This window comes from Prunus mume, linkage group LG8, assembly GCF_029339155.1.
Source record: "Prunus mume cultivar Tortuosa linkage group LG8, ASM2933915v1, whole genome shotgun sequence".
Classification (NCBI taxonomy): Eukaryota; Viridiplantae; Streptophyta; class Magnoliopsida; order Rosales; family Rosaceae; genus Prunus; species Prunus mume.
This window is the reverse complement of record NC_142705.1, coordinates 6101450-6128468: the sequence shown is the minus strand read 5'-3', so window position 1 is coordinate 6128468 and position 27019 is coordinate 6101450. Positions and strand designations below refer to the sequence as shown.

Here is a 27019-nt window from a genome sequence, read left to right as displayed (position 1 = left end):
CACACCCATCCCTCAAAGAAAGCTGGGTATTGAGTGGCAAACACAGACTATTTCACAGTATCTTAAAGAATAAGTTTTTCATGAGGTGGCAAACACAGACAATACATCACAGTAGCTTATTGCTCACTCTCTACTTACTCAAACTCACACTTCACTTCTTGATTACTTGATTATACAATGCATGGCCCCATTAATAGTTGTTCCTAGCCGACTTTGCTCTCCATTCCACCTATATATATATATATATATATATATATCCAAGTTTGTTCAACATGAACGATAACGGGAACACACCCATCCCTCAAAGAAAGCTGGGTATTGAGTGGCAAACACAGACTATTTCACAGTATCTTAAAGAATAAGTTTTTCATGAGGTGGCAAACACAGACAATACATCACAGTAGCTTATTGCTCACTCTCTACTTACTCACACTCACACTTCACTTCTTGATTACTTGATTATACAATGCATGGCCCCATTTATAGTTGTTCCTAGCCGACTTTGCTCTCCATTCCGCCGACCGACTTGTTTATCTTCTAGACAAATCTTCATTCTTCAAGTTTACTAAATTCGTACTTACTTAAGCATCAGAGAGCCTTCGGCCGGTACCACACCGGTGCCCTAGGTCTTACCGAGCGTTCGTTGTCTTGCAGATCGCGCGCTCTACCGAGGCCCAAAGCATACCGAAAGCACAACATCACTAAGTTGAGCGGGAAAGTTACCAAATCATTTTTCCGCGTCAACAGGCATGGATCTAGATGTTTTCAACGCTGCAAAACAAGGCAAAATTGATGTCCTCAGGGGACACGATCCGCAACATCTTAACCAAATATTGACTCCAACCCGTAACACAGTCCTCCATGTTTATATCGCTTATGCAAGCACCCCAAAGCTCGTCAAATCTAAAGAAGAAGCGCCGATCAAGCCAACGAGCTTTGTGGAGGATATCCTTCAGATCTGTCCGACACTGCTATGGCAGCAGAACGAGAGCGGTGAGACTGCCTTGCACATGGCGGCCAAACATGGGCTTGCTGAAATAGTTGAACTTCTCATCCAAACTGCAAAAGCTCGTCGTTGTGAAGACCTCGAGCATGGGGCTGCCGCCTTCGCCTCATCATCATCATCATCAGAAGAAGCAGCCTGCTGGAAAATTTTCATAAGGACACCTAATAAGGAGAAGGACACAGCCTTGCACGAGGCAGTGCGGTTTAAGCATCTTGGTGTGGTGGAGATATTGATCAGAGAAGACCCTGACTTTTCCTACCATCCAAATGTTGCTGGGAAGACTCCACTTTACTTGGCTGCCGAGAGGAAATACAAAGCTTTGTTCTACGAAATACTTTGCACTTGCAAGCATCCAACTTACCAAGGCCCCAATGGTAGAACCGCTTTGCATGCTGCAGTGATTTACGGTGATGAAGGTAGGTATATATAAATATAATAAACTTACATAATTAATTCTTTCTCCTTTTTCGTTTATTTTCCCAGCAAACTAGCATGGGTATACGTATATATTTATAAGATTATTATTATACACTGTTTTTAGTTTTGCATTGATTAATTATTCTTTTTATATATACTTTTTAGAAATGACTAGAGGAATACTAAACAAGAAAACGGATTTGGCGATAGTGACAGACGAAAAAGGATGGACTCCACTTCACTACGCTGCATCCTATGGTCATGCTTCAATTGTTATACAACTACTAGAAACTGATAAATGCATTGCCTACATGGGTGACAAAGCTGATAAGAAGACCGCTCTTCACATTGCAGCCGCCGAAGGCCATGTTCATGTAATGGAAAAACTTATTTCCTATTGTCCTGATTGTTGCGAAGTGGTAGACCAAAGACGTCGAAATGCTCTTCATTATGCCTTGAAGAACGGTCAACCTCGAATTTCAAATTTTGTTCTAAAGGATCCATGGCTTAGCAACGTCCTCTTAAATGCCAAGGATGTTGACGGCAACACACCCCTCCATCTACTTCATGCTTCTCTCTACACCCAGATTCCTTTATTCATTGGTGATGATAGGGTTGATAAGATGGCATTCAATGAGGAAAACATGAACGCTCCTGACGTCATTAAATCTAAATATGATTTAATATACAAGGTATGATATTTCATTAAACTTGTTTGTGTGTGACAATACATGTCGGAATGATGAGCAGTAATTTAGCCCTCATTTTCTTAGACCGAAAGAAAATTGTGCACGATGATAGTCTATTTGATTCAAGGACGGAGCTCAAGCCAAGTCTAAAGTTGCCTTGACCCTTTTGCTCTTTTTGTCATAACAGACAATTGAACTAGTATATATTGGCCCCTCATTTTAAAGTAAATAATAAAATCATTTACTACGGAGTTTTTAACTTAATCCCCTAATTTAAAAATTATTTCCATAAGAAAAAAAAAATTCTACCTACCTATCGTTGCATGTATTATTGTGGATATGTTGGAACCGCAGGTTATTCCAATACACTTTTGTAATTGCAGATATATCTCGCGAATGAGTTGAAAAGGAATGGTGTATCATCAGGCCATCGAATTCTAAGCGAAAATGATAATGATGGCCAGAAATTAAAGGAAAACAAAGGTGGCGAGGACACTGAAACGAATAAAAGTATAAGCGAATCCCATCTGATAGTGGCTACACTCGTAGCAACTGTTACATTCGCAGCAGGTGTCACCATGCCTGGTGGTTATTACCAAGCATCAGATCAGGTAAATGGCACGAGTAACGTATCACAGCAAAATGTTATGGCCCCGACCCGGAGTAATGGACAAACTCCGGGTTATGCAGTTCTAGCAAACAATATAGCTTTCCAATTCTTTTTGGAATTCAATATGTTGGCCTTGTGCTTGTCCACTTTATCTGTGCTTACGCGCCTTTTCATATTGACACTCCCAGAGGCAGAAGTGAGGTTCATAGTTTTGAGGAGTTTTATTATAAAAATCACTATAGCATCTGTAGTTTTAATGATATGTGCATTCATTTCATGCACATATGCAGTCGTAGGTGATTCTCAATCACTTGCTTACTGGAGTTTACTTGCTGGTGTCTATTTATTCTTTTGGGTCGTTTATGCTCGATATTTTTTAGTTCAGTGGGAGAACTATGTCATATTAGTGTATAAACTTAACCGCTTGTCTGCGATAATAAAAAGTAGATGTCACATCGATTGAGACTAGTCCGTGGCCTCCCTTCCCTTCCAACCTTCATCCATGCCTCTCCCCTCTCCCTTGGGCTTTTATTAGCTTTTGGATGGCTTGTATTGCTTGGTAGTTTTTCCTGGATGTGTGGCTGCTTTTGTTTGCTTTGTGTGTCTTCATTTCGCAGATTTGGAGTTCCTGCTTTTTGTTTTCTACTTGGTGACGACAAGGTGGGAGAGCAAGTTTTCTACTTGTTTTCTGTGTATCAACTCTTTTTGAGTTTAGTGCAAGTTTGTAGTCTATAGTTACGAAAGTTTAAAGATTGTTGTAAATTTGTGCGTTGAAGTGTACTGTATAAGCTTGATATTGTCGTATGAGTTTATGCATTAGAATTGGTTTGTTACTTTCCAAATCTGAAATTATTATTTGCATATATGTACTGCTATTTTAATGCATTCTACATTATTAATTTCCATGTTAAGTTCTCCCCAGGCCTCAGGCCTGTATATATAACTATGTATACCAATACAAACAATATCAATACAATACAAAACCTTTTTCAGCCTTTGTTTTCTATATTAACTATGTATATAACCAAGTTTCTTCAACATGAACGATAACGGGAACACACCCAACCCTCAAAGAAAGCTGGGTATTGAGTGGCAAACACAGACAATACATCATAGTATCTTACTAGATTTTTCTCAGTAAATAAACTTAAAGAATAAATTTGTCATGAGGAAAAATTTATACATACTAGAGAGTTTACAAACACTAAGCTAAATTTACACAGACCAAAAAAGTAGAGCAAATCAATACAAATTCAATGACTACGGAAAGTTCCTAATTCCTAAGCTCTTGTTTAGATATTGTGGAACTTCCCAGTTTCGACCACCAGACAGACTGCAATATGCATCGACAATTTATAGTCAGCATATGTGAATTTAGGCTTGGTTGTGGAGTCTCTTGCAGCAAGAGGCAACATGTCAGCACAGGACACACACACCCAACCCCCAAAAGATGCTTCATTCATCTGGATTAGTATCTTGACCCAAGGCCCAACAGCCACAATGGAAATTTGCAGGGCTTAAAGTGAGGAGCTTATTTGAGGAGGTCAAGTCTCACCATCAACAAATGTAAAGAAATTATGGGACTTAAATATTTTAAATGTTTTGACGGTCGGATCGGTCTCCTCAAATAACCTCCTCACTTTAATTCCTCATTGTAAAAGCCCCGGAAATTTGGGACGATACTTATTTGCGAATGGGTCCAACCAACACGCCCAATTTGAAATTGAGCCCAAATGTGCCGGACAAATAATAATCGAGAAGCCAATTTACTGATTTGCCCCTCACACAATAATGTCGCGTTGTGATTCCATCACCGCCCAACGACAAATATCATCGGAAGCATACTATATAAGACAGACAAAGTCAGGAATTCAAGCATGCTAGAGGACAAGATTGATGCAGACGGACAGAGTGGATGACATTTTTTTTTAAACTACCTGAACCTTAGATGCATTTTTAGGGTTGACCACTTTTGGAATTTGTTCGTGTCTACTATCGCTTGGATTGACATATTGGTTGTTTTTGTAACTCATTTACTCTGAATTTTAGTATTGTGGTACAATGGAGGATTTTAGTTTTGGAAATTTTAGTATTGTGGTACAGTGGAGGATTATACTTTTGGAAATTTTAGTATTGTGGTATAATGGAGTATTTTACTTTTGGAATTTGTTTTTAATTCTCTCATGTATCCTAGTTTTTTTTTTTATAATCCAAGTGGTCCAATGGTTTCACTTGGAACTTCACTTATTCACTGCAACCAAATTTTATTCTCTCTTTAAACTCGGATATTCATCTCTCTCTCTGATTCTAAATTTGTGTATTGTGAAGTTGAAGAGATGAGTGCTCTAACGAGCATGTTTGTTTCAGTTCAAAATCCCAAAATCCACTTCTTAGCTGGTAATCATATCACCCTCTTTCTCTTTTTTATCCATTCAAAGATTGTAATTTAGTTGTTGTGATATGTTGGTTTATATGGTTAATCAGATGACTCTCTCGTCTCAAATGTTGCTGAAACTGTAGATTTCTCAGCCTTTTTGTTGATTATTCTAAGAGCTCGTTTATGGGGTTGTTTATTTAATGCAAGCTAAGGCTACATTTTTTAAGGATTAGAACAATTCTCTGATTTTTGTTGGTTTCCTTTTTCATTGGAAGAGTTGTACGGTTCAATCCCAATTTATGTCCTACCCATAATCCAATTGTCTATACATGCTACTTTACTTCAGTTGAGCAGTTGAACATTAATTTAAAGAGTATTTCAAGCTGTTAACTCTGAATTTGAAGTGCATTGTAACTTTAATGTGCACCAGCTGGTATTTCTGAGCTTCTTGGTCCAGCTTTCTTTTCTATGTGATTTCCTTCCTAACTTGCTCCCGGCATTTACTGAATCCTTTCAAATTTTGTTCTGGCTGCTGCATTTTCCCCTCTCAAGTTTATGCAGCTTTGACTCGAATGGGCTGCCATAACCATAAGCCTTCTTGGTGACCAAAGGCCTCCTTGTTATGTGGTGGCTAAGCTTAGTGTAATTTGACCAAGGCACAGAGTTGGAAAAAGGTGATATTCGAGCAAAAATGCCCCGTCTTTAAAGGTAAGGTACATTGCTGCCACTCCTTGCATGTATCTAATCTCTTTGTAATTCTTGGTGAGGCATGCCATCCATCTATGTATGTCACATTTTTTCTTCTTCTTCCCTTTCTTTATTTCTTTGTTTCTTTCTTTTCTCTTGGAGTCAATTTTTGCTGACTTATTCTAGCTCACCACCCAAACCGAAGCCAGCCCAAACCCACTTATGCAATATTTTGACACCACCTTTTTAAACACAAACATGGTATGAAAATAAAGGCAAGAAATTGAACCCTCTTCTTCTTCTTCGAATGTACTTTTAAAATTGGTCTTTCTTTGTTTTGTTTTGTTTTGTTTTTTTTCAAAGGACATGTAGATGTTATGTTTAGAAGAAGGTTGTGTATTGCCGCTTCTGACTTGAGGACCACCCATTGTATTTGTAATGCATTTTAGTTATATTATATCGGTTACCAATTTTTAGTACCTCCTGCTCTGTTTTGATGTAATTAAGCCTATGTTTTAATTCACTCATTCTATTTGAACGAAGAAATTGAAAATTACATAAAATTCTAAAATGACTGAATTTATGAATCGTTTCTTTCAAGATGCTAGGGTTGATATGATAGCATTCAATAAAGAAAACTTGAATGTTCTATCATCACGTAAAACTTGCTTGTATGTCACAGTACATGTCGAAACAATGACCAGTTGTAGTAGCCCTCATTTTTTTAAACCGAAAGAAAACTGTGCACCATGACAGACTATTTGATTGACGGACGGAGCTCACACCAAGTCCAAAGTGGCCTTGACTGCGTTGCTCTTTTTCTAACCCCTTCTAAGTTCTCAGACATGGAAAAGCATATATTATAATGCAGAAAATTTCACAATTGAGCTAGTATTGGCACCTCATTTTAAAGCAAATAACAACATATTTTAATAAATAAAGTAAATTATAAAAATTAAAAGAAAAAACCCAAAGGAATCTTCAAGGGACTAATTTGCAATTCCATGAAATTTTTTGGATTGGCATATGGGACTAAGAGATTTTTTTTTGTTTTATATGCGAATGGGACTAAGAGTTAAGAAATGCCAACTTGCTTGCTTTCATTTCGTGCAATAATAAATTATGTTTCTTAAACGACTTTGTATTATGTTTCCTAGAATATGGCTAGTTGTATTTATTTAAAAAAATTCTAAAAATTTTGGTTTTTTTAATACTTTTCTTGTTATTTAAATTTGCTACTGACGTCGCAATCACGTGAGCATTATCTCACCTTTTGTCCTCTCCCCTCCCTTGGGCTTTTACTAGCTTTTGGATGGCTTTTATCGCTTGGTCGTTTTTGCTGGATTTGTCTGGCTACTTTTGCTTGGTTGCACTCATCTCATCTGCTAATCAATTAAACGTCTTTCATCCACTCATCTCATCTTCTTATTAATATCCCAACATCCACTCAAAAAGGGTCATTGGTTTAGAGTTTCCGATACTTCCAACGGCCCCAAAATGGATCATTCGACTGAGACTGAGAGTAGTACTCCATTAGCATTGGCCAATGCCACTGACCAGGAAGCTGCAACAGACAACAGAGTTTTAATCAGGGGCATGGATCTTGATGTTTTCAACGCTGCAAAGGAAGGCAAAACTGATGTCCTCAAGAGGAGACACGATCTTGACCAAATATTGACTCCAACCAAGAACACAGTCCTCCATATTTATATAGCTTCTGCAAGTAGCCCAAATTTCGTCGAACCAGAAGAAAAAGCGCTGAGGCCACCCAGCATTGTGGATGAAATCCTTAAAATGTGTCCAGCACTGCTATCGCAGAAGAACGAGAGTGGCGATACTGTCTTACACATTGCGGCCAGACATGGGCATGCTGATATAGTTGAACTTCTTATCAAAACTGCAAAAGCTGGCCCTCGTGAAGACCTTGAGAATGGGCCCTCATCAACAGTAGAAGCCTGGCAGATGCTCACAAGGGAAACCAATAAGGAGAAGGACACAGCCTTGCACTTTGCAGTGCGATTTAATCACTTTCGTGTGGTGGAGATATTGACCAAAGAAGACCCTGACTTTTCCTACTCTGCTAATGATGCTGGGGAGACTCCACTTTATTTGGCTGCTGAGAGGAAATATGGTGTTTTGTTCCCTCAAATTCTTAGCACTTGCACGAATCCAAATTACCAAGGCCCCAATGGAAGAACGGCTTTGCATGCTGCAGTGATTTACGGTGATAAAAGTATATAAACTTACATTTTCTTTTCCTTTTTTATTCACTTTCCAATTATACATTGTTTTTAAAGTTTGTATTAAGGTTGGGCAATTCCACTGAAGAACCGATCAGACTGGTTTGGTTCCTATTTTTATTATTATTTTGGTTCACTCTCTCTCATTATCTCTCACTTTATCCCTTAGTCATCATCCCTCTCTTTATCTCAATCTATCCCTTTGTTTCTCTAAACTCTCTCTCCTTCTCACATTCTCCTACTTTTGTTTCAACTCTCTCTCATCTATCTTCATATTTGGTCTGGTGACTCTGGTCGGATCCGGAGATTTATACTTGGATCTGCCTCTCTGACTTGCTTTCTCGCAGCCATTGGTTTGATCTTTCTAAAGCTAAATGAATCAAGCCGATGGTGAACCAACCACGGTTAGTAAAACCTATGGACAAGTCACTCCCAAAAGACGTCTCACCAACGACGTTGGTTCGGTTGTTAGAATGTCTCTCTTGGTTCATCTTGGTTCGGTTGCGTAACCCAGTTTGTATTGATTTTTATTTCGTTCATTTTTATTTACAATTTAGAAATGACCAAAGAAATACTAGAGAAGAAAAAGGATTTGGCGGTAGCAGCAGACGAACAAGGGTGGACCCCACTTCACTACGCTGCACTCTCTGGTTGTACTTCAATTGTAAAACAACTTCTGCAAGCTGATAGATCCTCTGCCTACATTGTTGACAAAGCTGATAAGAAGACCGCTCTTCACATCGCAGCCTCCAGAGGCCATGTAGGTGTAGTGAAACAACTTATTTCTCATTGTCCTGATTGTTGTGAACTGGTTGACCAAAGACGTCGAAATGCTCTTCATTATGCTTTGGAGAAACATCAATCACGAATCACGACTTTTGTTCTAAAGGATTCATGGCTTAGCAACATCCTCCTAAATGCCAAGGACGTTGACGGCAACACACCCCTCCATCTACTTGATGATGTTCCTCTCTTTGGTACTCGTTTCATTGGTGATGCTAGAGTTGATAAGATGGCATTCAATAAGGAAAACATGAACGCTCTTGATGTCATTATAGCTGATGATTCAAGAAATGAGGTATGAACTTTTATCTAGATAACTTAATAATCCCTCGTTAAGTGAGAATTTGTGTCGGAGATTCAACTAAAAATTTACAACCCTATATTGATGGTCTGTGTTGTAGATACATCTGAAACAAGCTTTGAAAAAGAATGGTGCAGAATCAGGCCATCGAATTCTAAGCAAAAGTTATGGTGGCCATCGGAAATTGAAGGAAAACAAAGATGGTGAAGACACTGATAAATCAAACAATGTTAGGGAAGCCCATCTGGTAGTTGCTGCCCTCATAGCAACTGTAACATTTGCAGCAGGTTTCACCATCCCTGGTGGTTACCAAAGTGAGAAAGGACCAGAGCAGGGTTTTGCAGTTCTAGCAAAAAATGCAGCTTTCAAGGCATTTGTTATAACAAACACACTCGCCTTGTGCATGTCCAGTTTCTCTGTCTTGATGCACCTTTATATATCGATGCACCCAAAGCGAAAGGGATTTCTGCAGCGTTTGACGAGGTGTTTTATAACACTATGTCGGCTTTAATTTTAATGGTGGTTGCATTCGTTACAGGGACATATGCAGTATTATGTCATTCTCCGGGACTTGCCATTACGACTTGTGTGATTGGCTGCTTTTTCTTCCTTATCTTCACTTTAGCCACACTTTCTGAAATTTTCTCTCCCCATGAACGGGGACGATTATTGAGTGTGAGATTCGTATTTTAAACGTTTAAAAGAAGATATTTATCTTTCAGATAAACTTGGACGATATTATCTTTTTAAGATATTTATCTTTTGAATAAACTTGGACGATATTATCTTTTTAAGATATTTATCCTTTGGATAAACTTGGATGTTCTTATCTTTTTAATATTGAAGTTTCAAACATGATAAATTAGAAAGAAGGAGAGAGAGTAGTGATGAAACTCTTGGAGTTTGGTTTGGGTGATAGTACATAAAGATAGGTAGATGGGTTGTCTTGCCAATTTATTTTAAGGACTCTCATTATCGAGGTGAGTGGTTTATGTAATGTGTTCTAAAAGTTCTTATTTTGTGATAAAATATGAAAACCATGAATTATCGTGGATTTGTTCTATTTACAAATATATCTTTATTTCAAGTCAAGCATGTTTAATTTGATGCAATCTTTCACACACACACACACACTATATATATATATATATATATATATATATTGAAATATTTATGAAGTATGTATTATTCATGGAACATGATAACTTCAATGTTGGAGTATCCGAGGGATATATGTACCACACGGGGACATAGGGTAATGAGGCCAATAGGGTCACGTCGTTGGTTACATGCTATGAAGGATAACAGAGATATGAAGAGATGATGTGATATGATCTGGATTGGTGTATCTTTTCATGATTTTTTCTAGAGTGTGTAAAACAGCATTGCTTGATTGGCATATTACATAATCCACTCACTGAGTGGTGGTTGCTCATTCATCGCCCTGTTTAATTTTTCAGATGAATTAGTAGGCAAAACAAGGACTAAATCAGTTGAGGCTGAATTAGATGAAAGTGATATAGCTTTATTTATTTATTGTAAAGTTGTAACATTTTGGAGATATTTTTATAAGAGAAGTTTATTTTAAACCCATATTTTGATTTATTTTTATTTTTATTTTTTTCTCACGCACCGGACTCAGGATTTCCACCAACCCTGGATATGAGGTGTGACAACAGGAGAGGCATCATTGTTGATGACGAGGATGTGGATAACATCCCTGTCACTTTGTTACATAATGTTTGTTACTATTTTGTTTCTATCCTTTCCTTGTGAATTTTAGTTCATATAATATTTTTTTCAAAGTATTAAAAAAATCACACAAATAGTTGAGGGCCATATTTTTGTAGATTGTCATCAAGTGACAGAGTTAAAGATGACTACCCCGTCATCTTCATTATCTATGCTACGTACAGAAAATGTCACAACACACAATTGGGCTAGTATTGGCCCCTCATTTTAAAAGTAAATAATAAAATCATTTACTACTAAGTTTTTAACTTAATCCCCTAATTTTAAAATTATTTCCATAAGAAAAAACAAACCCCTCGTTGCATGTATTATTGTGGATATGTTGGAACCGCAGGTTATTCTAATTGAAAGAGAAACAACAATTTAGACTGACATGGTCTGTATTGCAGATGCGTCTCATGAATGCTTTGAAATGAAATTAATGGTACCTTCGTCCATTCCTCTCCCCTCCCTTGGGCTTTTATTAGCTCTTGGATGGCTTGTATTGCTTGGTACGTAGTTTTTCCTGGATTTGTGTGGCTGCTTTTGTTTGCTTTGCGTGTCTTCATTTTGCAGATTTGGAAGTTCCTGCTTTTTGTTTTCTACTTGGTGACAACAAGGTGGGAGAGCAACTTATGTATTTCCTTTTGTGTGTATCAACTCTTTTTAACTTGGTAACTCGTTTTCCCTCTCCTTAGTCACTCTACTTCACCCTCTCAAATTCAATCTCAACGAGTAAAACCAATTTTCATTCATTCATTCATTCATCTGACCTTGTCATACTTTTCCCAACATCCACTCAAAAAGTATGATATAAGAAATGAGTATGATATTTTATTTACAATAAAAGATAAATTGATATCCCTCAATTAGTTAGGTGACAATTTGTTCAACTGAAAACTTGCACCGGCCGTTATACTCTTTATTCTATTATTTATTTTTCCAAGATACATTGATGGTCTGTGTCGCAGATATATCTCCAACAAGCCTTGAAATCTTAGCATGCCATCGGATTCTAAGCGAAAGTTATGGTGGCCAACCGAAAATGGAAGGAAAACAAAGGTGGTGAAGACACACTGATGAAACGAAGGATGTAAGGGAAGCCCATCTGGTAGTGGCTGCCCTCATAGCAACTGTAACATTCGCAGCAGGTTTCACCATTCCTGGTGGTTACCAAAGTGAGAAGGGTTTTGCAGTTTTATCAAGAAATGCGGCTTTCAATGCCTTTGTATCCGATACACTAGCCTTGTGTATGTCCAGTTTCTCTGTCTTAATGCGCCTTTACGTATCGATGCACACAAAGCGATGTGAAAAGGAATTTCCACAGCATTTGACGTGGTGTTGTATATCACCATGTCAGCTTTAATTGCAATGGTGGTTGCATTCATTGCAGGGGCATATGCAGTATTAGGTCATTCTCTAATACTTGCCTTAGAAGTGGCTTCTGTGCTTGGTTGTAGTTTCTTCTTTATCTTAACTCATACTGCACTTTCTGAAGTTTCCCCTTCCTATCAAAGGCTTCAACAATTCCTAGAACAGGTATTACAACATATTTATGGTCGCGAGGCCATGTTATTTATTTCTATAATTACTGGATTTTGCAAGTTGAAAATATAAGAATGAGAATAGATGAACTGCGACCTTAATACATTTTGTTCCTGGTTTTTCAGTTATTGGATTACATATGTTAATGTGCAATACTCCTCATAATTTTTTATTGTTTATGTGTTAATAAATTCATAGAAGCCATGAAATCAAATTATTTCAATTTTCATTCGCGATGAACAAAGCCTTCAATTTAATATTTGATGATGTCATCGGGATCAGTTGCTAGACAAGACCCAAGTACAAATGAGGACTTTGGTAAATTGGGCTGATATTTGTTTGCACAAGGGTCCAATTCAACAATCTGATATTTAACATATGATATTTGTGTTTTTCTTTTGTTGCCAAACGATAGTATCATTCATAAAAGCTTTACGGCTCGATTATAATAGTCACACAAATAATCAATTATTTGAGTCTATACTCTGATATAAATAAATACCTAATAAAGGTTTTAATAGGGTACTTAAGAAATGAAACTTTCAACTTTCAACACAATTTATTTTATTTGAATATACATCGGTTCGAAACCAATATAATTTAGTTCATCCGATCCAATATAAATTGGATTGTGATTTTTTCAATACAATCCAATCATATTAGGTCGATGTTTAAATCTAATATCTGATCTGATCCAATTGATATTGGATTGGATTAGCCCTCAGCTTTAGCCCTAAGCGCAGGGCCCTTCACTCTTTTTCCAACCTCTACGTACTCATTAAGACACATGGCTTTCTCTTTTTCTTTTTCTCTTTTTATTCTCTATCCTCCACTCTTCTTCTTCCTCTTCTCTCTTTTCCTACGAGCATTGTGTCGCTTTAGTCTGCAAAACATAATGAAATTAAAAAAGAAAAAAAGAAAAGGAAGTTAGTTTGTTGATGGTTCTTCTTGTCACGAATGATGAACAATATTAGCTCTCAGCTTTGGCTTCCTTCACTCTTTTTCTAACCTCTACGTTAAGACATGAATTTCTCTTTTTCTTTTTCTTTATTGTTTCTCTCGCCGCCACTCTTCTTCTTCCTCGTCTCCGTTTTTCTAAGAGTGTTGTGTCGCTTCAGCCTGCGAAACAGAATGTAATTAAAAAAGGAAAAAAAAAAAAAAAGAAGAAGGAAAAGTTTGTTTATTGATTTGTCCTTGTCAGGAATGATGAAGCTCTCAGCCTTTTTCTAACCTCAGGCCCTATGTGGACATGCATGGAAAACACATTCTGATCTTTTTCTTTTTCTTTTTATTTTATTTTAATATTCTACCTCTCTCCGCTACTCTTCTTCCTTTTTCCTGTTCTCTCTTTTCTATCCATCTATATAAATTTACCCGTTTTCCCTCTCCTTGGTCACTCTTCTTCACTCTCTCAAATTCAATCTAAACTAGTAAAACCAATTTTCATCCATTCATTCTTTCATCTGACCTTGTCATTAACTTTTCCCAACACCCACTCAAAAAGTGGAAGCTGAGCAGTACTTTGTCTTCCGCACAACTAAAAAGAACCACATGGATCGCACCACTTGGACTGATCAGACTCCGTCAGCATCGGTTGAAGTCGTTGACCAGGAAGCTGCTGCAACAGACGTCCCAATTTTAATGGGCATGGATCTAGATGTTTTCAACGCTGCAAAAGAAGGCAAAATTGATGTCCTGAGGGGACACGATCCGCAGCATCTTAACCAAATATTGACTCCAACCCAGTCCTCCATGTTTATATAGCTTATGCAAGCACCCCAAAGCTCGTCAAATCTAAAGAAGAAGCGCCGATCAAGCCAACCAGCTTTGTGGAGGATATCCTTCAGATCTGTCCAACACTGCTATGGCAGCAGAACGAGAGCGGTGAGACTGCATTGCACATGGCGGCCAAACATGGGCTTGCTGAAATAGTTGAACGTCTCATCCAAACTGCAAAAGCTCGTCGTTGTGAAGACCTCGAGCATGGGGCTGCCGCCTTCGCCTTATCATCATCATCAGAAGAAGAGGCAGCCTGCTGGAAGATTTTCATAAGGACACCTAGTAAGGAGAAGAACACAGCCTTGCAAGAGGCAGTGCGGTTTAAGCACCTTGGTGTGGTGGAGATATTGATCAGAGAAGACCCTGACTTTCTCTACTCTGCTAATGATGCTGGGGAGACTCCACTTTATTTGGCTGCCGAGAGGAAATACAAAGCTCTGTTCTCCGAAATACTTCGCACTTGCAAGCATCCAACTTACCAAGGCCCCATTGGAAGAACGGCTTTGCATGCTGCAGTGATTTACGGTGATGAAGGTAGGTATATATAAATATAATTAATTCTTTCCCCTTTTTCGTTCATTTTCCCAGCAAACTAGCATGGGTATACGTATATATTTATAAGATTATTATTATACACTGTTTTTACTTTTGCATTGATTAATTATTCTTTTTATATACTTTTTAGAAATGACGGAAGAAATACTAAACAAGAAAAAGGATTTGGCGATGGTGACAGACGAAAAAGAATGGACCCCAGTTCACTACGCTGCATTCCATGGGCATGCTTCAATTGTTATAAAACTACTAGAAACTAATAAACGCAGTGCCTACATGGGTGACGAAGTTGATAAGAAGACTGCTCTTCACATTGCAGCCTCCAAGGGCCATGTTCATGTAATGAAACAACTTATTTCCTATTGTCCTGATTGTTGCGAAGTGGTCGACCAAAGACGTCGAAATGCTCTTCATTATGCCTTGGAGAAGAGCCAATCTCGAATTATAGATTTTGTTATGAAGGATACATGGCTTAGCAACGTCCTTTTAAATGCCAAGGATGATGACGGCAACACACCCCTCCATCTACTTAATGCTCCTCTCCACAACCGGATTCCTTTCATTACTGATGCTAGGGTTGATAAGATGGCATTCAATAAGGAACACATGAACGCTCTCGACGTCATTATAGCTAATGATAATTTAAAATATAAGGTATGATATTTCATTAAACAATTGCTTGTGTTGTGTGTGACAGTACATGTCGGAATCATGAGCAGTAATTTAGCCTATTTACTCTTCAAAGCTTTGGATTTGGGTATCATCATGTAGACTTTTTCATTTAAGTACTAGTTATGGTTAGGTTAAATTAATAATCCCTCGCCCTCAATTATTAGTTAGGTTATGATTTGCGTCAGAGACACAACTGAAAAATTGCACCACTATCTGTTTGGTCTGTGTTGCAGATATTTCTCAAGCTTGCTTTGAAAAGGAATGGTGCAGTATCAGGCCATCGAATTCTAAAAGAAAACGATCATGATGGCCAGAAGTTAAAGGACAACAAATGTGGTGAAGACACTGAATTGGATAAAAATATAAGAGAATCCCATCTGATAGTGGCTACACTCGTAGCAACTGTTACATTCACAGTAGGTGTCACCATGTCTGGTGGTTATTACCAAAGTGATATGCATCATGGGGAAATGCCATGAGTAAAGTATCAATGCAAAATGTTATGGTCCCGGCCCCGGCACCAATTAAAGGAACAACTCCGGGTTATGCAGTTCTAACAAAAAATGCAGCTTTCCAAATTTTTTATCTACTCAATATGCTAGCCTTGTGTTTGTCCACTTATTCAGTCCTTGTGTTACTTACTTAAGTTTATCATTTTATTTCAATTGCTTGTGACCAATTTATCAACTAAAATAGCTAATTCTTTTGGATTGAATTATGAAAACACTGATATTTAAAATTAGTGTTCTAATTCACTAAATGGAAATCTACTTTCTTTTACTAGCTGTTTAGGAATTAGTAAAATAACATAAATATCGTTTCTGCATCTGCGAGCTGAATGAATTGTTCATCTGTTCGATTGTTCGTCATTTGAAGCACAAAATATTTTATTTCTTCTTCTGCGCCCCTCCTACCTCATACCTCTGCTTAATTTTTTTGGTTGATTCCGAGTACATGATTGCCGTCGTTGTTTGAACTCTATCCTTATATGAAACCATTCATCATGCTATATATGGTCAGTTCAGGTGAGGCCATTGTAGTTTCTCAGCATTGTCTTGGATGTTTTTCCTCTGGTGATAGTTGTAGAGTTAAGCATGCGCATGAGCATTGCGGCTGATGCAGCGTTTTATTTTTCATCAGTTCAGAAGAAGTACATTTAAGGTTTTGTTGTTCTCACCCAAGTCCAAACGGGCAATTTAGCGTCAGATATTTGCTTGAGCATGGTCCATTTCAAATTTGGCCCAAATCTGAGGTTTGAACTTAGTATCGACGATGCAAATTTACTAATTTACCCCTAAACAATAATGTCCGTAAACTACTACCATTCCAGAAACGCCATAGCATGAAAGCCTAAATTTTTTAATGCTCGTGCAAATTTTTTATTTTGGAAAAATAAGCAATTTAGTCTTCGTAGCTTTGGGTATTCCTTTTATTACCTTTTCATTCAAGAAAAACAAAGGTGACCAAGACAATGATGTAAACCAATTATATATATATACACACACATTGTCCTGCTTGCATGTGTAAAAACAGCTGTGGTGAAATTTTAAAAAGAAGTCATGTGTAAAAACATTGTCCTAGATGTAGGGGCCGTTGACTGACATGCTCTATAATGTCAAGTTATTATGATGATAAATTATGTTTCTTAAAAGACTTTGTCCTTTCTAGCACGTCTTTTGTATTTATTTAAGAAATTATAGTATTTCATTTATAAGTCAATCAAAATAAAAGCACTAATCACTAGATAAACAGAAGCGGCGTGATTATAATTGTTGAATCTAGTATTTCTTTTTTGTTAATGGTTCAAGAAGGCCATATTAGTCAACTATAAATTATAAAAGGCCATATTGCTTGCTTACCATTGTTTATTCATTTCGATCAGTAAATCGTGGTACTTATGGAGGGTCCTTCAGAGATCCAACCAAGCAAGATGCACTCATCTCATCTGCAAATTAATTAAACGTCTTTCATCCACTCATCTCATCTTCTGATTAATATCCCAACATCCACTCAAAAAGGCCCAAAAGCTCAGTTTGTCTTGTGCAAACCAAAATGGATCTTTCGACTCCATTAGCATCGGCGAATGCCGTTGACCAGAAAACTGCAACAGACAACACAGTTTTAACCAGGGGCATGGATCTTGATGTTTTCAAAGCTGCAAAAGAAGGCAAAATTGATGTCCTCAAGATAAGACACGATCTTGACCAAATATTGACTCCAACCAAGAACACAGTCCTCCATATTTATATAGCTTCTGCAAGCAGCCCAAATTTCGTCGAACCAGAAGAAAAAGGGCTGAGGCCACCCAGCGTTGTGGATAAAATCCTTCAAACGTGTCCAGCACTGCTATCGCAAAAGAACGAGAGTGGCGATACTGCCTTACACATTGCGGCCAGACATGGGCTTGCTGATATAGTTGAACTTCTTATCGAAATTGCGAAAGCTGGTCGTCGTGAAGACCTTGAGAATGGGACCTCATCATCAGCAGTAGAAGCCTGGCAGTGGCAGATGCTCATAAGGGAAACCAATAAGGAGAAGGACACAGCCTTGCACTTTGCAGTGCGATTTAATCATTTTCGTGTGGTGGAGATATTGACCAGAGAAGACCCTGACTTTTCCTACTCTGCTAATGATGCTGGGGAGACCCCACTTTATTTGGCTGCCGAGAGGAAATATGGTGTTTTGTTCTCTGAAATACTTAGCACTTGCACGGATCCAAATTACCAAGGCCCCAATGGAAGAACGGCTTTGCATGCTGCTGTGATTTACGGTGATGAAGGTAGGTCTATATAATATTCTTACATAATTAATTATTTCTCCTGTTCTGTCCACTTTCGAAGCAAAGCATGGATATGTATATATATAAAGATTATATACAGTTTTTAGTTTTGCACTAGTTAATTATTATTTTTGTATATTTTAGAAATGACCACAGAAATACTAAACAAGGAAAAAGATTTGGCGATAGTGGCAGACGAGATAGGGTGGACCCCACTTCACTGTGCTGCATTCTATGGTCGTGCTTCAATTGTTACACAACTACTAAAAGCTGATAAATGCAGTGCATATATGGGTGACAAAGCTGATAAGAAGACCGCTCTTCACATTGCAGCCTCCAAGGGCCATGTTCATGTAATGAAACAACTTATTTCCTGTTGTCCTGATTGTTGCGAAGTGGTCGACCAAAGACGTCGAAATGCGCTTCATTATGCTTTGGAGAAGAGTCAATCTAAAATTATAGATTTTGTTATGATGGATACATGGCTTAGCAACGTCCTCTTAAATGCCAAGGATGTTGACGGCAACACACCCCTCCATCTACTTAATGCTCCTCACTTCCCCCGGAGTTTCCTTTCATTGATGATGTTAGGGTTGATAAGATGGCATTCAATAAGGAAAACATGAACGCTCTCAACGTCATCAAAGCTAATGATGATTTAAAATATAAGGTATGATATTTCATTAAACTTGCTTATGTGTTTGAATGCTTTTACATGTCGGAATGATGAGCAGTAATTTAGACTTGAGGGTAAATTACTCAAATGGTCGTCAAACTTGTACGCGATTTATATTTTGGTTCCTCGGAAATTAAATTATTAGTCAAATTATTTTTTTATTTGATTTCGCTTTGGCTATTCCTTTTCAATTAAGTATCATCACGTAGACTTTTTCATTTAAGTACTACTTATGGTTAGGTTAAATTAATAATCCCTAGCCTCGCCCTCAATTATTAATTAGTTTGGTGACGATTTGTGTCAGAGACACAACTGAAAAATTGCACCACTATCTCTTTGGTCTGTGTTGTAGATATTTCTCAAGTTTGCTTTAAAAAGGAATGGTGCAGCATCAGGCCATCGAATCCTAAAAGAAAATGATCACGATGGCCAGAAGTTAAAGGAAAACAAATGTGCTGAAGACACTGAATTGGATAAAAATATAAGAGAATCCCATCTGATAGTGGCTACACTCGTAGCAACTGTTACATTCGCAGCAGGTATCACCATGCCTGGTGGTTATTACCAAGCATCAGATCAGGGAAATGCCATGAGTAACGTATCACAGCAAAATGTTACGGGCCCGGCCCCGGCCCTGGCCCCGAGCAATGGACCAACTCCGGGTTATGCAGTTCTGACAAAAAATACAGCTTTCAGATTCTTTTATATATACAATATGTTCGCCTTGTGTTTGTCCACTTATTCTGTCCTTATGCACCTTTTCATATTGACACTCCCTGAGGCAAAAAAGCGGTCCAAAAGGTTTTGGCGTTCTATTATATATACCACTATACTGTCTGTAGTCGCAATGATGATTGCATTCACTTCAGGCACATATGCAGTCTTAGGTGATTCTCCAGAACTTGCCAAATCGGGTTTATTTGTTGTCGCCTATATGTCCAGTTTATTTGTTTATGTTCAATTTAGTGGTTTTGTTCTCATGAACCTACGCGGAGTTGGTTATAAACTTACCCGCTTGTTTGCGATAATAAAAAGTAGACGTTACATCTTTTGAGACTAGTCGGTGGCCTCCCTTCCCTTCCAACCTTGGTCCATTCTTCTCCTCTCCTTGCCTTTCCCCTCCCTTGGGCTTTTATTATAGCTTTTGGATGGCTTGTATTGCTCGGTAGTTTCTCCTGGATTTATGTGGCTGCTTTTGTTTGCCATGCGTGTCTTCATTTTGCAGATTTGGAGTTCCTGCCTTTTGTTTTATACTTGGTGACGACAAGGTGGGAGAGCAACTTATGTATTTCCTTTTGTGTGTATCAACTCTTTTTGAGTTTAGTGCAAGTTTGTAGTCTATAGCAATGGGAGTTTAAAGATGGTTGTAAGTTTGTGCGTTGATGTGTATTGTATAAGCTTGATATTGTTGGATGAGTTTGTGCATTAGAATTGGTTTAAGTTTATCATTTTATTTCAATTGCTTGTGACCAATTTATCAACTAAAATAGCTAATTCTTTCGGATTGAATGATGACAACACTGAAATTTTAAAAACAGTTCAAGATTAAGTTTAATTAAGCTTATTTTACAAATCACTACGTATGAAAATCTAGTTTCTTCTAGCAGCTGTTTAGTAATTAATAAAGTAGTTAACATAAATATTGTTTCTCTACTTGTACTAAACTGAATGAATTGTTCATTTGTTCCACTACATATATTTTCTGACCACAAACTATTTCTAACAACAGTGAAATTCTATAGTAAGAGATGAAATATTATAGTAGGTGGTACCACTACGCTCAATTAAACTTCTCAATGTTCACTTCACATATCGAAATTGATCTTCAATTTGTTCGGGAGCGTGTTGCTCGTGGTCTGCTCCATGTTTCTCACGTTCCCACCACTGACCAACTTACCAAGCCGCTGTCTCGCCATCGCTTTCACCTTCTCCGATTCCAAGATCAGCGTCACCAAAGGTGCCACTGTCTTGCGGGGGCGATGCTCCTCCAGATATCACGTCCATCAGCTAGGCAATCATGGGTTGAGCTGCACCAAATCTGAAATTATTATTTGCATATATGCACTGCTATCTTTATGCATTCTACATTATTAGTTCCCATGTAAAGTTCTCTCCAGACCTGTATATAACTATGTACACCAATACAAACAATACAAAACCCCCTTTTCAACCTCTGTTTTCTATATTAACTATATATATAACCAAGTTTGTACAACATGAACGATGAAGGGAACACACCCATCCCTCAAAGAAAGCAATACATCACAGTATCTTACTAGATTTTTCTTTCAGTCAATAAACTTAAAGAATAAGTTTTTCATGAGTTGAAATTTATACATACTAGAGAGTTTACAAACACTAAGCTAAATTTACATAGACCCCAAAAGTAGAGCAAATCAATACAAATTCAATGACTACGGAAAATTCCTAATTCCTAAGCTCTTGTTTAGGAACTTCCCAGTTTGGACCCCCATACAGACTGCAACATGCATCGACAATTTATAGTCAGCATATGTGAATTTAGGCTTGGGTTGTGGAGAGTCTCTGGCAGGGGAAGAGCCGAAATGTCAGCACAGGACACAATGTTGGGGCACACTTTCTCTACAATCCCCTGATGAATATTCCACCCCAAAAGATGCTTCCTTCATCTGGATTAGTTTCTTGACCCAGGGCCCAACGGCCACAATGGAAAATTGAGCCGATATTTTTTTGCGAATGGGTCCAATCAACACGCCCAATTTGAAATTGAGCCCAAATGTGCCGAACAAATAATATCGATAAGACAATTTACTGATTTGCCCCTCACACAATAATGTCGCGTTGCGATTCCATCACCGCCCAACTACCATTCCAAAAACGCCATATAAATATAAATCAAAGCCTATATTTGTCATTTCCAGCACTCGCCACCCATAACGCATGCGCCAAAGCGTCCACGTGTCTCCCTATTACCACAAAGAAACACAAGGAAACACAGCGAAACGAATCCCAACCAGTGGATCGACAGCACAGGGATCGCTGAGGTGGCAAATCATTTTTCAAAATCCCGCCTAAACCCGGACTTCAATTTTTCCGTGAAACGAAATTTAATTTCCGCCTTTTTATTTTTATTTTTGCGCCACTAGCCCCTACCCTTTCTTATCTCTTCACACACACCTGTGCCAAAATTTACACACGCACCGCACCAAACAAAGCAAAGCCCCCCAAAGCCAAAGGCATCATATATCTCAATACTCTATTCTCCTCGCTTTCTCTCTGCGTCTTCGCCTTATCTTCTTCTCAAGCCCTAGCCCCCCTGCCCAAAGGTAAACTCGTACGCTTTCGGCACCGACTCGGACCGAGTCACCTCGGCCCTCGCCGTTCTCGAACGATTCTCATCGTTTTTTGCTGTTTTCTCTGCAGGTTCGCCTGAAAATGGGGAAATCCAGAGCTGCTGCTCCTAAAAGAACCGAGACCAAGTGAGTTTCGATTTTCGTTTTCTTGTGAATATTCTGCGATTCGATCAGAGATCTCAATTTCGTACGTCAATTTTGCTCTTATTTTTGTGCTTATATGCTCAATTTTGTTGTTTGTTGAATTTGCTAGGTTAAAGACCAAAAGTGCTGGAGCGAGTAAGAGGACATCGAAGAAGGCTGGAAAGGATCCAAACAAGCCAAAGAGACCTGCGAGCGCCTTCTTCGTTTTCATGTACGGTCAACGCTTTTCTCTCGAATTTTCGTTTTTAGATCGGTCGTCTCGTTTATTTTCTCTGAATTTTCGTCTTGTTTTGAATTATCTATAGGGAGGATTTCAGAGAGAAGTACAAGAAGGAACATCCTAACAACAAATCTGTCGCTGCTGTAAGTGAATTTCATTCTTTTAGATCTACGGGTTTGATTTCATCCATACTGAATTTTCTGTTAAATTGACAATGTAATTTTTATTTATATCCATTTTTCTGTCGCTTTATTGGAACAGGTCGGAAAGGCTGGTGGTGACAAATGGAAATCTTTGTCAGATGCTGTGAGTTTTTTGGCCAATCATTTTGTTTTTCCTGATTGTTTTGTTAATTATTTGAATATTCTGCGACTGTTTGTTGATTGGCTCCTTAATTTTAAAAATTATTCAGGAGAAAGCTCCCTACGTAGCCAAGGCAGAGAAGAGGAAGACTGAATATAACAAGACCATGCAGGCCTACAACAAGAGTATTGTGAGTGCTCTTCTCTTCAATTTCTGGCAATTGAGTTTTTATAATTTGAGCAATTTGTTGAGAATTGGTGCTTCATTTGAAATAGGCTGAGGGAGGCAATGGAGCAGAGGAGGAAGAATCTGATAAGTCCAAGTCTGAGGTGAATAACGAAGAAGAAGAAGATGATGAGAGTGCAGAGGTTTGCCCTCCCTCTCATTATTCTGATAATCAAGCTTTCTCTGTTCATTTTGGTATTTGATTAATTTTTTGATTGGTGGGATTAATTTTTTCTGTTTGGGTTTTATCTTAGGATGAAGATGATGACGAGTAGAGAAGGAACGCTGGAAGGAGAAGCAATTGGTGTAGGATTGCTTAGAAGATATTGAATGACCTGCATTTTCTGAATTTTAGCTGTGTCTCATGATAAAATAGCTACATTTTTAGGATAGGGAAGGAAAAAGAGAAAGGAAAAAACAACCAAGGGATTAAGTTTCAGGGGGTCTTGTAAACCTGATTTCCCATATCATCTGTACTTAATTAATGATCCTTTTTATGTCCAAATTTTCTATTTTGCGATATAATGCGCCTTCTTTGAATTGCTTTTTGCATATTTTGGTTTGGTGGTGGCCGAACCCCATGCTTGTCTAGTATTCATTGTGGTTGATAGAGTTGACAAACATATCTTGCCTTCCAATGACTTGGGTGTGGGAATTTTGTCTGCTTTTGAGCTTTGGATTTTGTATCATTCTCTTCATTGCTCTATCTTGTTTTATGCGATGATGATGATGATGGCTTGACTTGAATCTAATGGTCTCTTTTGACTTTTTCATCCTGGAACCAGTAGGATTCATTTGTGGTTTCTCTGTTGGACCATCCTGTCAGTATTTTGCACAACTTGATTGTCAACTCTGCAACTTTACAAATGATTCTCATTTTGATGAGAAATACTTCCCAAGCTCTGTTGTATTGTTCCGTTGAACTCTCCCCTTCTAATAAGTTACATGAGAGTAGAGAGGTAAGAAGAAGGGGATGATTCATTAGTAAAAACAAATGTTTGGCACAATCGTTCTTCTAGTCTCTTCCCACACTTTTGTATTTTATCCGAGTTGTGGTAGTAGGGGATAAGGAAGCTGCTACGAGTTGGGAGACATTGGTGACCCTGCGTTCGCTGGTGAATTATGTTATGTGTTTGTTTGTTTTACATTGAAAGGGTTCACAAGTTTTGTTTCTCCTTTATCGATCGAAATAGATTTTATCTTTTATCTATCGACATAGACGTTTATCTTTTATCGATCGACATATAGATAATGAACTCAATTAAGGCACCAAATTTAGAGATACAGGAATTTACCAGAAAATTTGCTTTAAAGTGGTTCTGTCTCCTTGCTTGATATTTACCAACTACTTTGATTGGTCTGTACTACCAACGGCTTCTAAGCCATCCACGGGATTTAGTAGCCGCTGTGTAGTAATCTCTTTTTGCATTTCTATCTCTTTGGGTAGGGCCTATTGCTTCATAGTGTTCTTTGTTCCTGGCTGTGTACTTTGTTTCTTCGTTAATAAAATCGTTTATCTTCAACAAAAAAAAAAAAAAAAAAGGGCTTCTAAGCCATTTCAGATTTTCATTCTCTTGCTCTGGGTTTTACTTCGGTTGCTTCTCTGCAACTCGATCGGACTCAAAGCCCAAGTCCACAGTTCCCTGCGATTGGGTGGCCCTTGTTTGACTAGGGTCCATTTCTCAACAGCCCATTTTGAAATATCTCAACTTTTCTTTTTGGTCAAATCCAATCAGAAATATCTCAAGAGTTGAAATATCAGGCATAGAGTTTTACCTATTTGCCCCCAACACAATAATATCCCGCACTAATACAGCTGTTGCGTACTACACGTTTTATTCTAGCGATTCGATCAGTCTCAACCACCAGACCATAAGTCCTCAAGGGCCAAAATATCAAACCCCAAATTCGTCATTTCACAAATAACCCCGCACGTGCAACCGCTGCCACATGCGCCCGAACGTCCACGTGTCCTCCAAGCTTGCGAAGAAACACACAAGGAAACACAAAGCGAAAGGCCAACAGCAAATGGAGAGAGGGCGCACGGATAGCTGACGCGGCAAAACATTTTTGAAATCCCGCCTAAACCCAAACTTCAATTTTTTTTCGTTAGTCGAAATTCAATTTTGCCCCTTCTTATTTTTTTTAGGCTGCACGAGGCCCCTCTTCTTATCCCTCTCGCTCCTCTCGCAAATTTCACACACGCACCGCACCAAACAAAGCGCATTCTCTCTTTCTTTCTGCGTCTTCGTCTTATCTTCGAAAACCCTAGCCTTCCACCAAAGGTAAACTCGGTCCCCTTGCGGCACTGACTCGGTCCGAGTCGCTTCGTTTTTCATCGTTCTGGAACGATTCTCACCGAGTTTCGGCTTTTTCTCTGCAGGTTCGTTCGCCATGGGTAAAGCCAGAGCAGCTGCTCCCAAACGAACCGATACGAAGTGAGTTTCTGCTTATTTCGTTGTATATACGCTGCGATTGTATCGGTTAGATCGGAGATCTGCGACTGTTTGGCTACTTTGATATCTGTTGTGCTTATGGATTTTGAAATTTTGCTTATGGTTGAAATTTTCAGGTTGAAGAGTAAGAGTGCTGGGGCAAGCAAGAAGCCAGCGAAGAAAGCTGGAAAGGATCCAAACAAGCCTAAGAGGCCCGCTAGTGCTTTCTTCGTTTTCATGTACGGTCAACTCTTTTTCTCTCTCTTGGCTTAAGTTTGAGATCTGACTTTTTCTTCGTTTTACTTGTTCTTAATCTTAATTTCCTGATTTTTTTCACTTTTATTTGTGTTATATATAGGGAGGACTTCAGAGAGAAGTACAAGAAAGAGCATCCAAACAACAAATCGGTTGCCGCTGTAAGTTCATCTCAACTTCTCAGATCTACTCATATACTTTTCGCATCACCATGATTTTGTCATAAATTGATAAGAATATAATTTTACATGAATTAATTTTGATTTTGTATTGAAATCAAACAGGTCGGTAAAGCTGGAGGTGATAAATGGAAGTCGTTGTCAGAAGCTGTGAGTGTTTGGTTACGAGTTTATGGTCATTGATTTGTTAATTGCTTAGTCTTTTGTTTATTCTGTTGAAGTTTATTGATCGTTTTCGTTTGTGTACAAATTGATTTTACAGGAAAAGGCTCCCTATGTAGCCAAGGCAGAGAAGAGGAAGGTTGAATACAACAAGAACATTCAGGCCTACAACAAGAGATTAGTGAGTGCTTGTTTTACAGTTCTTGTGGTTTCGATTCTATAGTTGAATTATGTTGAGGATTTTGTGAGAATAATTGTGGCTTAATTTGGGTGAAATAGGCTGAGGGCACAAATGGAGCTGATGAGGAAGAGTCTGACAAGTCCAAGTCTGAAGTGAATGATGATGATGAAGACGAGGACGAGAGCGGAGAGGTCAGTTGTGACTCGGCTAATTAAGTTAATTAAGTACTCTTTGTTTCTTAATTGTGATTATGTGAGTTAATGATATGAATGTGTTGTGTTATAGGAGGAAGATGATGATGAGTAGATTGAAGGGGTAACAGGAAGTGTGGAGGAGAAGAAGCAATATTGTGTAGGATTGCTTAGAAGATGTTGATTGACCTACATTTCTGATTTTCGCTGCTCTTTGTCTCTCATGGATAAATAGCTCTCTACCTTGTTTTAGGATTTAGATTAGGAAAAACAAAAAGACCCTAAAAGGGATTAAGTTTCAGGGATTCTTCTACCTGACTGATTCCTGACTGATTCCCATATCGTTCTGTACTTAATGATCCTTCTTATGTTCAATTATTTTCAGTCTGCTTTTTATCATATGGTGCCTTTCATTGAGTTTGCTTTCTGCATTTGAATGGTTCCCTTGGTTGGATCAAATATTGCTTGGTCTTCTCTTACCCATGACCCATTGTTGCATCTTGTTTTATGTGATGTGATCATATAAAAGGTTTGACTTTACAATG

The 27019-nt window shown here is 38.3% G+C and overlaps 6 protein-coding genes across 12 annotated transcripts; all 6 read left to right on the top strand.

Annotated features, from left to right (window-relative positions):
* The first annotated feature begins 490 nt into the window (after nt 1-490).
* Nucleotides 491-3555, top strand: LOC103340429 (protein ACCELERATED CELL DEATH 6-like). The gene is made up of 3 exons (XM_089042974.1): nt 491-1422; nt 1589-2115; nt 2496-3555. Exons 1-3 carry the CDS (start codon nt 750-752, stop codon nt 3183-3185), a joined length of 1890 nt encoding a protein of 629 aa, XP_088899100.1. The 5' UTR covers nt 491-749; the 3' UTR covers nt 3186-3555.
* Nucleotides 3556-7160: 3605 nt separating this feature from the next.
* Nucleotides 7161-12445, top strand: LOC103340428 (protein ACCELERATED CELL DEATH 6-like). 6 transcript variants are annotated; one of them, XR_016122938.1, is made up of 5 exons: nt 7161-8019; nt 8584-9104; nt 9211-10090; nt 11252-11353; nt 11813-12445. XR_016122938.1 is itself a non-coding variant. In XM_089043435.1 (3 exons), exons 1-3 carry the CDS (start codon nt 7284-7286, stop codon nt 9619-9621), a joined length of 1668 nt encoding a protein of 555 aa, XP_088899561.1. In that variant the 5' UTR covers nt 7161-7283; the 3' UTR covers nt 9622-12445. The 6 variants fall into 6 exon arrangements, 1 of the variants encoding a protein (XP_088899561.1); XR_016122935.1 differs by having other exon boundaries at nt 11252-12445; XR_016122937.1 differs by having other exon boundaries at nt 9211-11353.
* A 1734-nt stretch (nt 12446-14179) lies between these two features.
* Nucleotides 14180-16017, top strand: LOC107881704 (protein ACCELERATED CELL DEATH 6-like). The gene is made up of 3 exons (XM_089043183.1): nt 14180-14699; nt 14851-15374; nt 15626-16017. The coding sequence occupies exons 1-3, from the start codon at nt 14288-14290 to the stop codon at nt 15869-15871; spliced, it is 1182 nt and encodes a 393-aa protein (XP_088899309.1). The 5' UTR covers nt 14180-14287; the 3' UTR covers nt 15872-16017.
* A 1427-nt stretch (nt 16018-17444) lies between these two features.
* Nucleotides 17445-19901, top strand: LOC103340425 (protein ACCELERATED CELL DEATH 6-like). The gene is given in 4 exon segments (XM_089042713.1): nt 17445-18171; nt 18316-18714; nt 18717-18841; nt 19200-19901. Coding segments are annotated over 4 exon segments (1953 nt in total).
* Nucleotides 19902-22011: 2110 nt separating this feature from the next.
* LOC103340323 (HMG1/2-like protein) lies at nt 22012-23611 on the top strand. Of its 2 annotated transcripts, none has more exons than XM_008243719.3 (8): nt 22012-22152; nt 22250-22305; nt 22433-22534; nt 22629-22686; nt 22805-22849; nt 22956-23036; nt 23122-23214; nt 23326-23611. In XM_008243719.3, exons 2-8 carry the CDS (start codon nt 22262-22264, stop codon nt 23344-23346), a joined length of 444 nt encoding a protein of 147 aa, XP_008241941.1. In that variant the 5' UTR covers nt 22012-22152; nt 22250-22261; the 3' UTR covers nt 23347-23611. The 2 variants fall into 2 exon arrangements, with proteins under 2 accessions (XP_008241941.1, XP_008241942.1); XM_008243720.3 differs by having other exon boundaries at nt 23122-23175; nt 23326-23492.
* Nucleotides 23612-25173: 1562 nt separating this feature from the next.
* LOC103340322 (high mobility group B protein 2-like) lies at nt 25174-26873 on the top strand. Its single transcript, XM_008243718.2, has 8 exons — nt 25174-25356; nt 25455-25509; nt 25644-25745; nt 25865-25922; nt 26046-26090; nt 26203-26283; nt 26382-26474; nt 26569-26873. Exons 2-8 carry the CDS (start codon nt 25466-25468, stop codon nt 26587-26589), a joined length of 444 nt encoding a protein of 147 aa, XP_008241940.1. The 5' UTR covers nt 25174-25356; nt 25455-25465; the 3' UTR covers nt 26590-26873.
* The last annotated feature ends 146 nt before the right edge of the window (nt 26874-27019 follow it).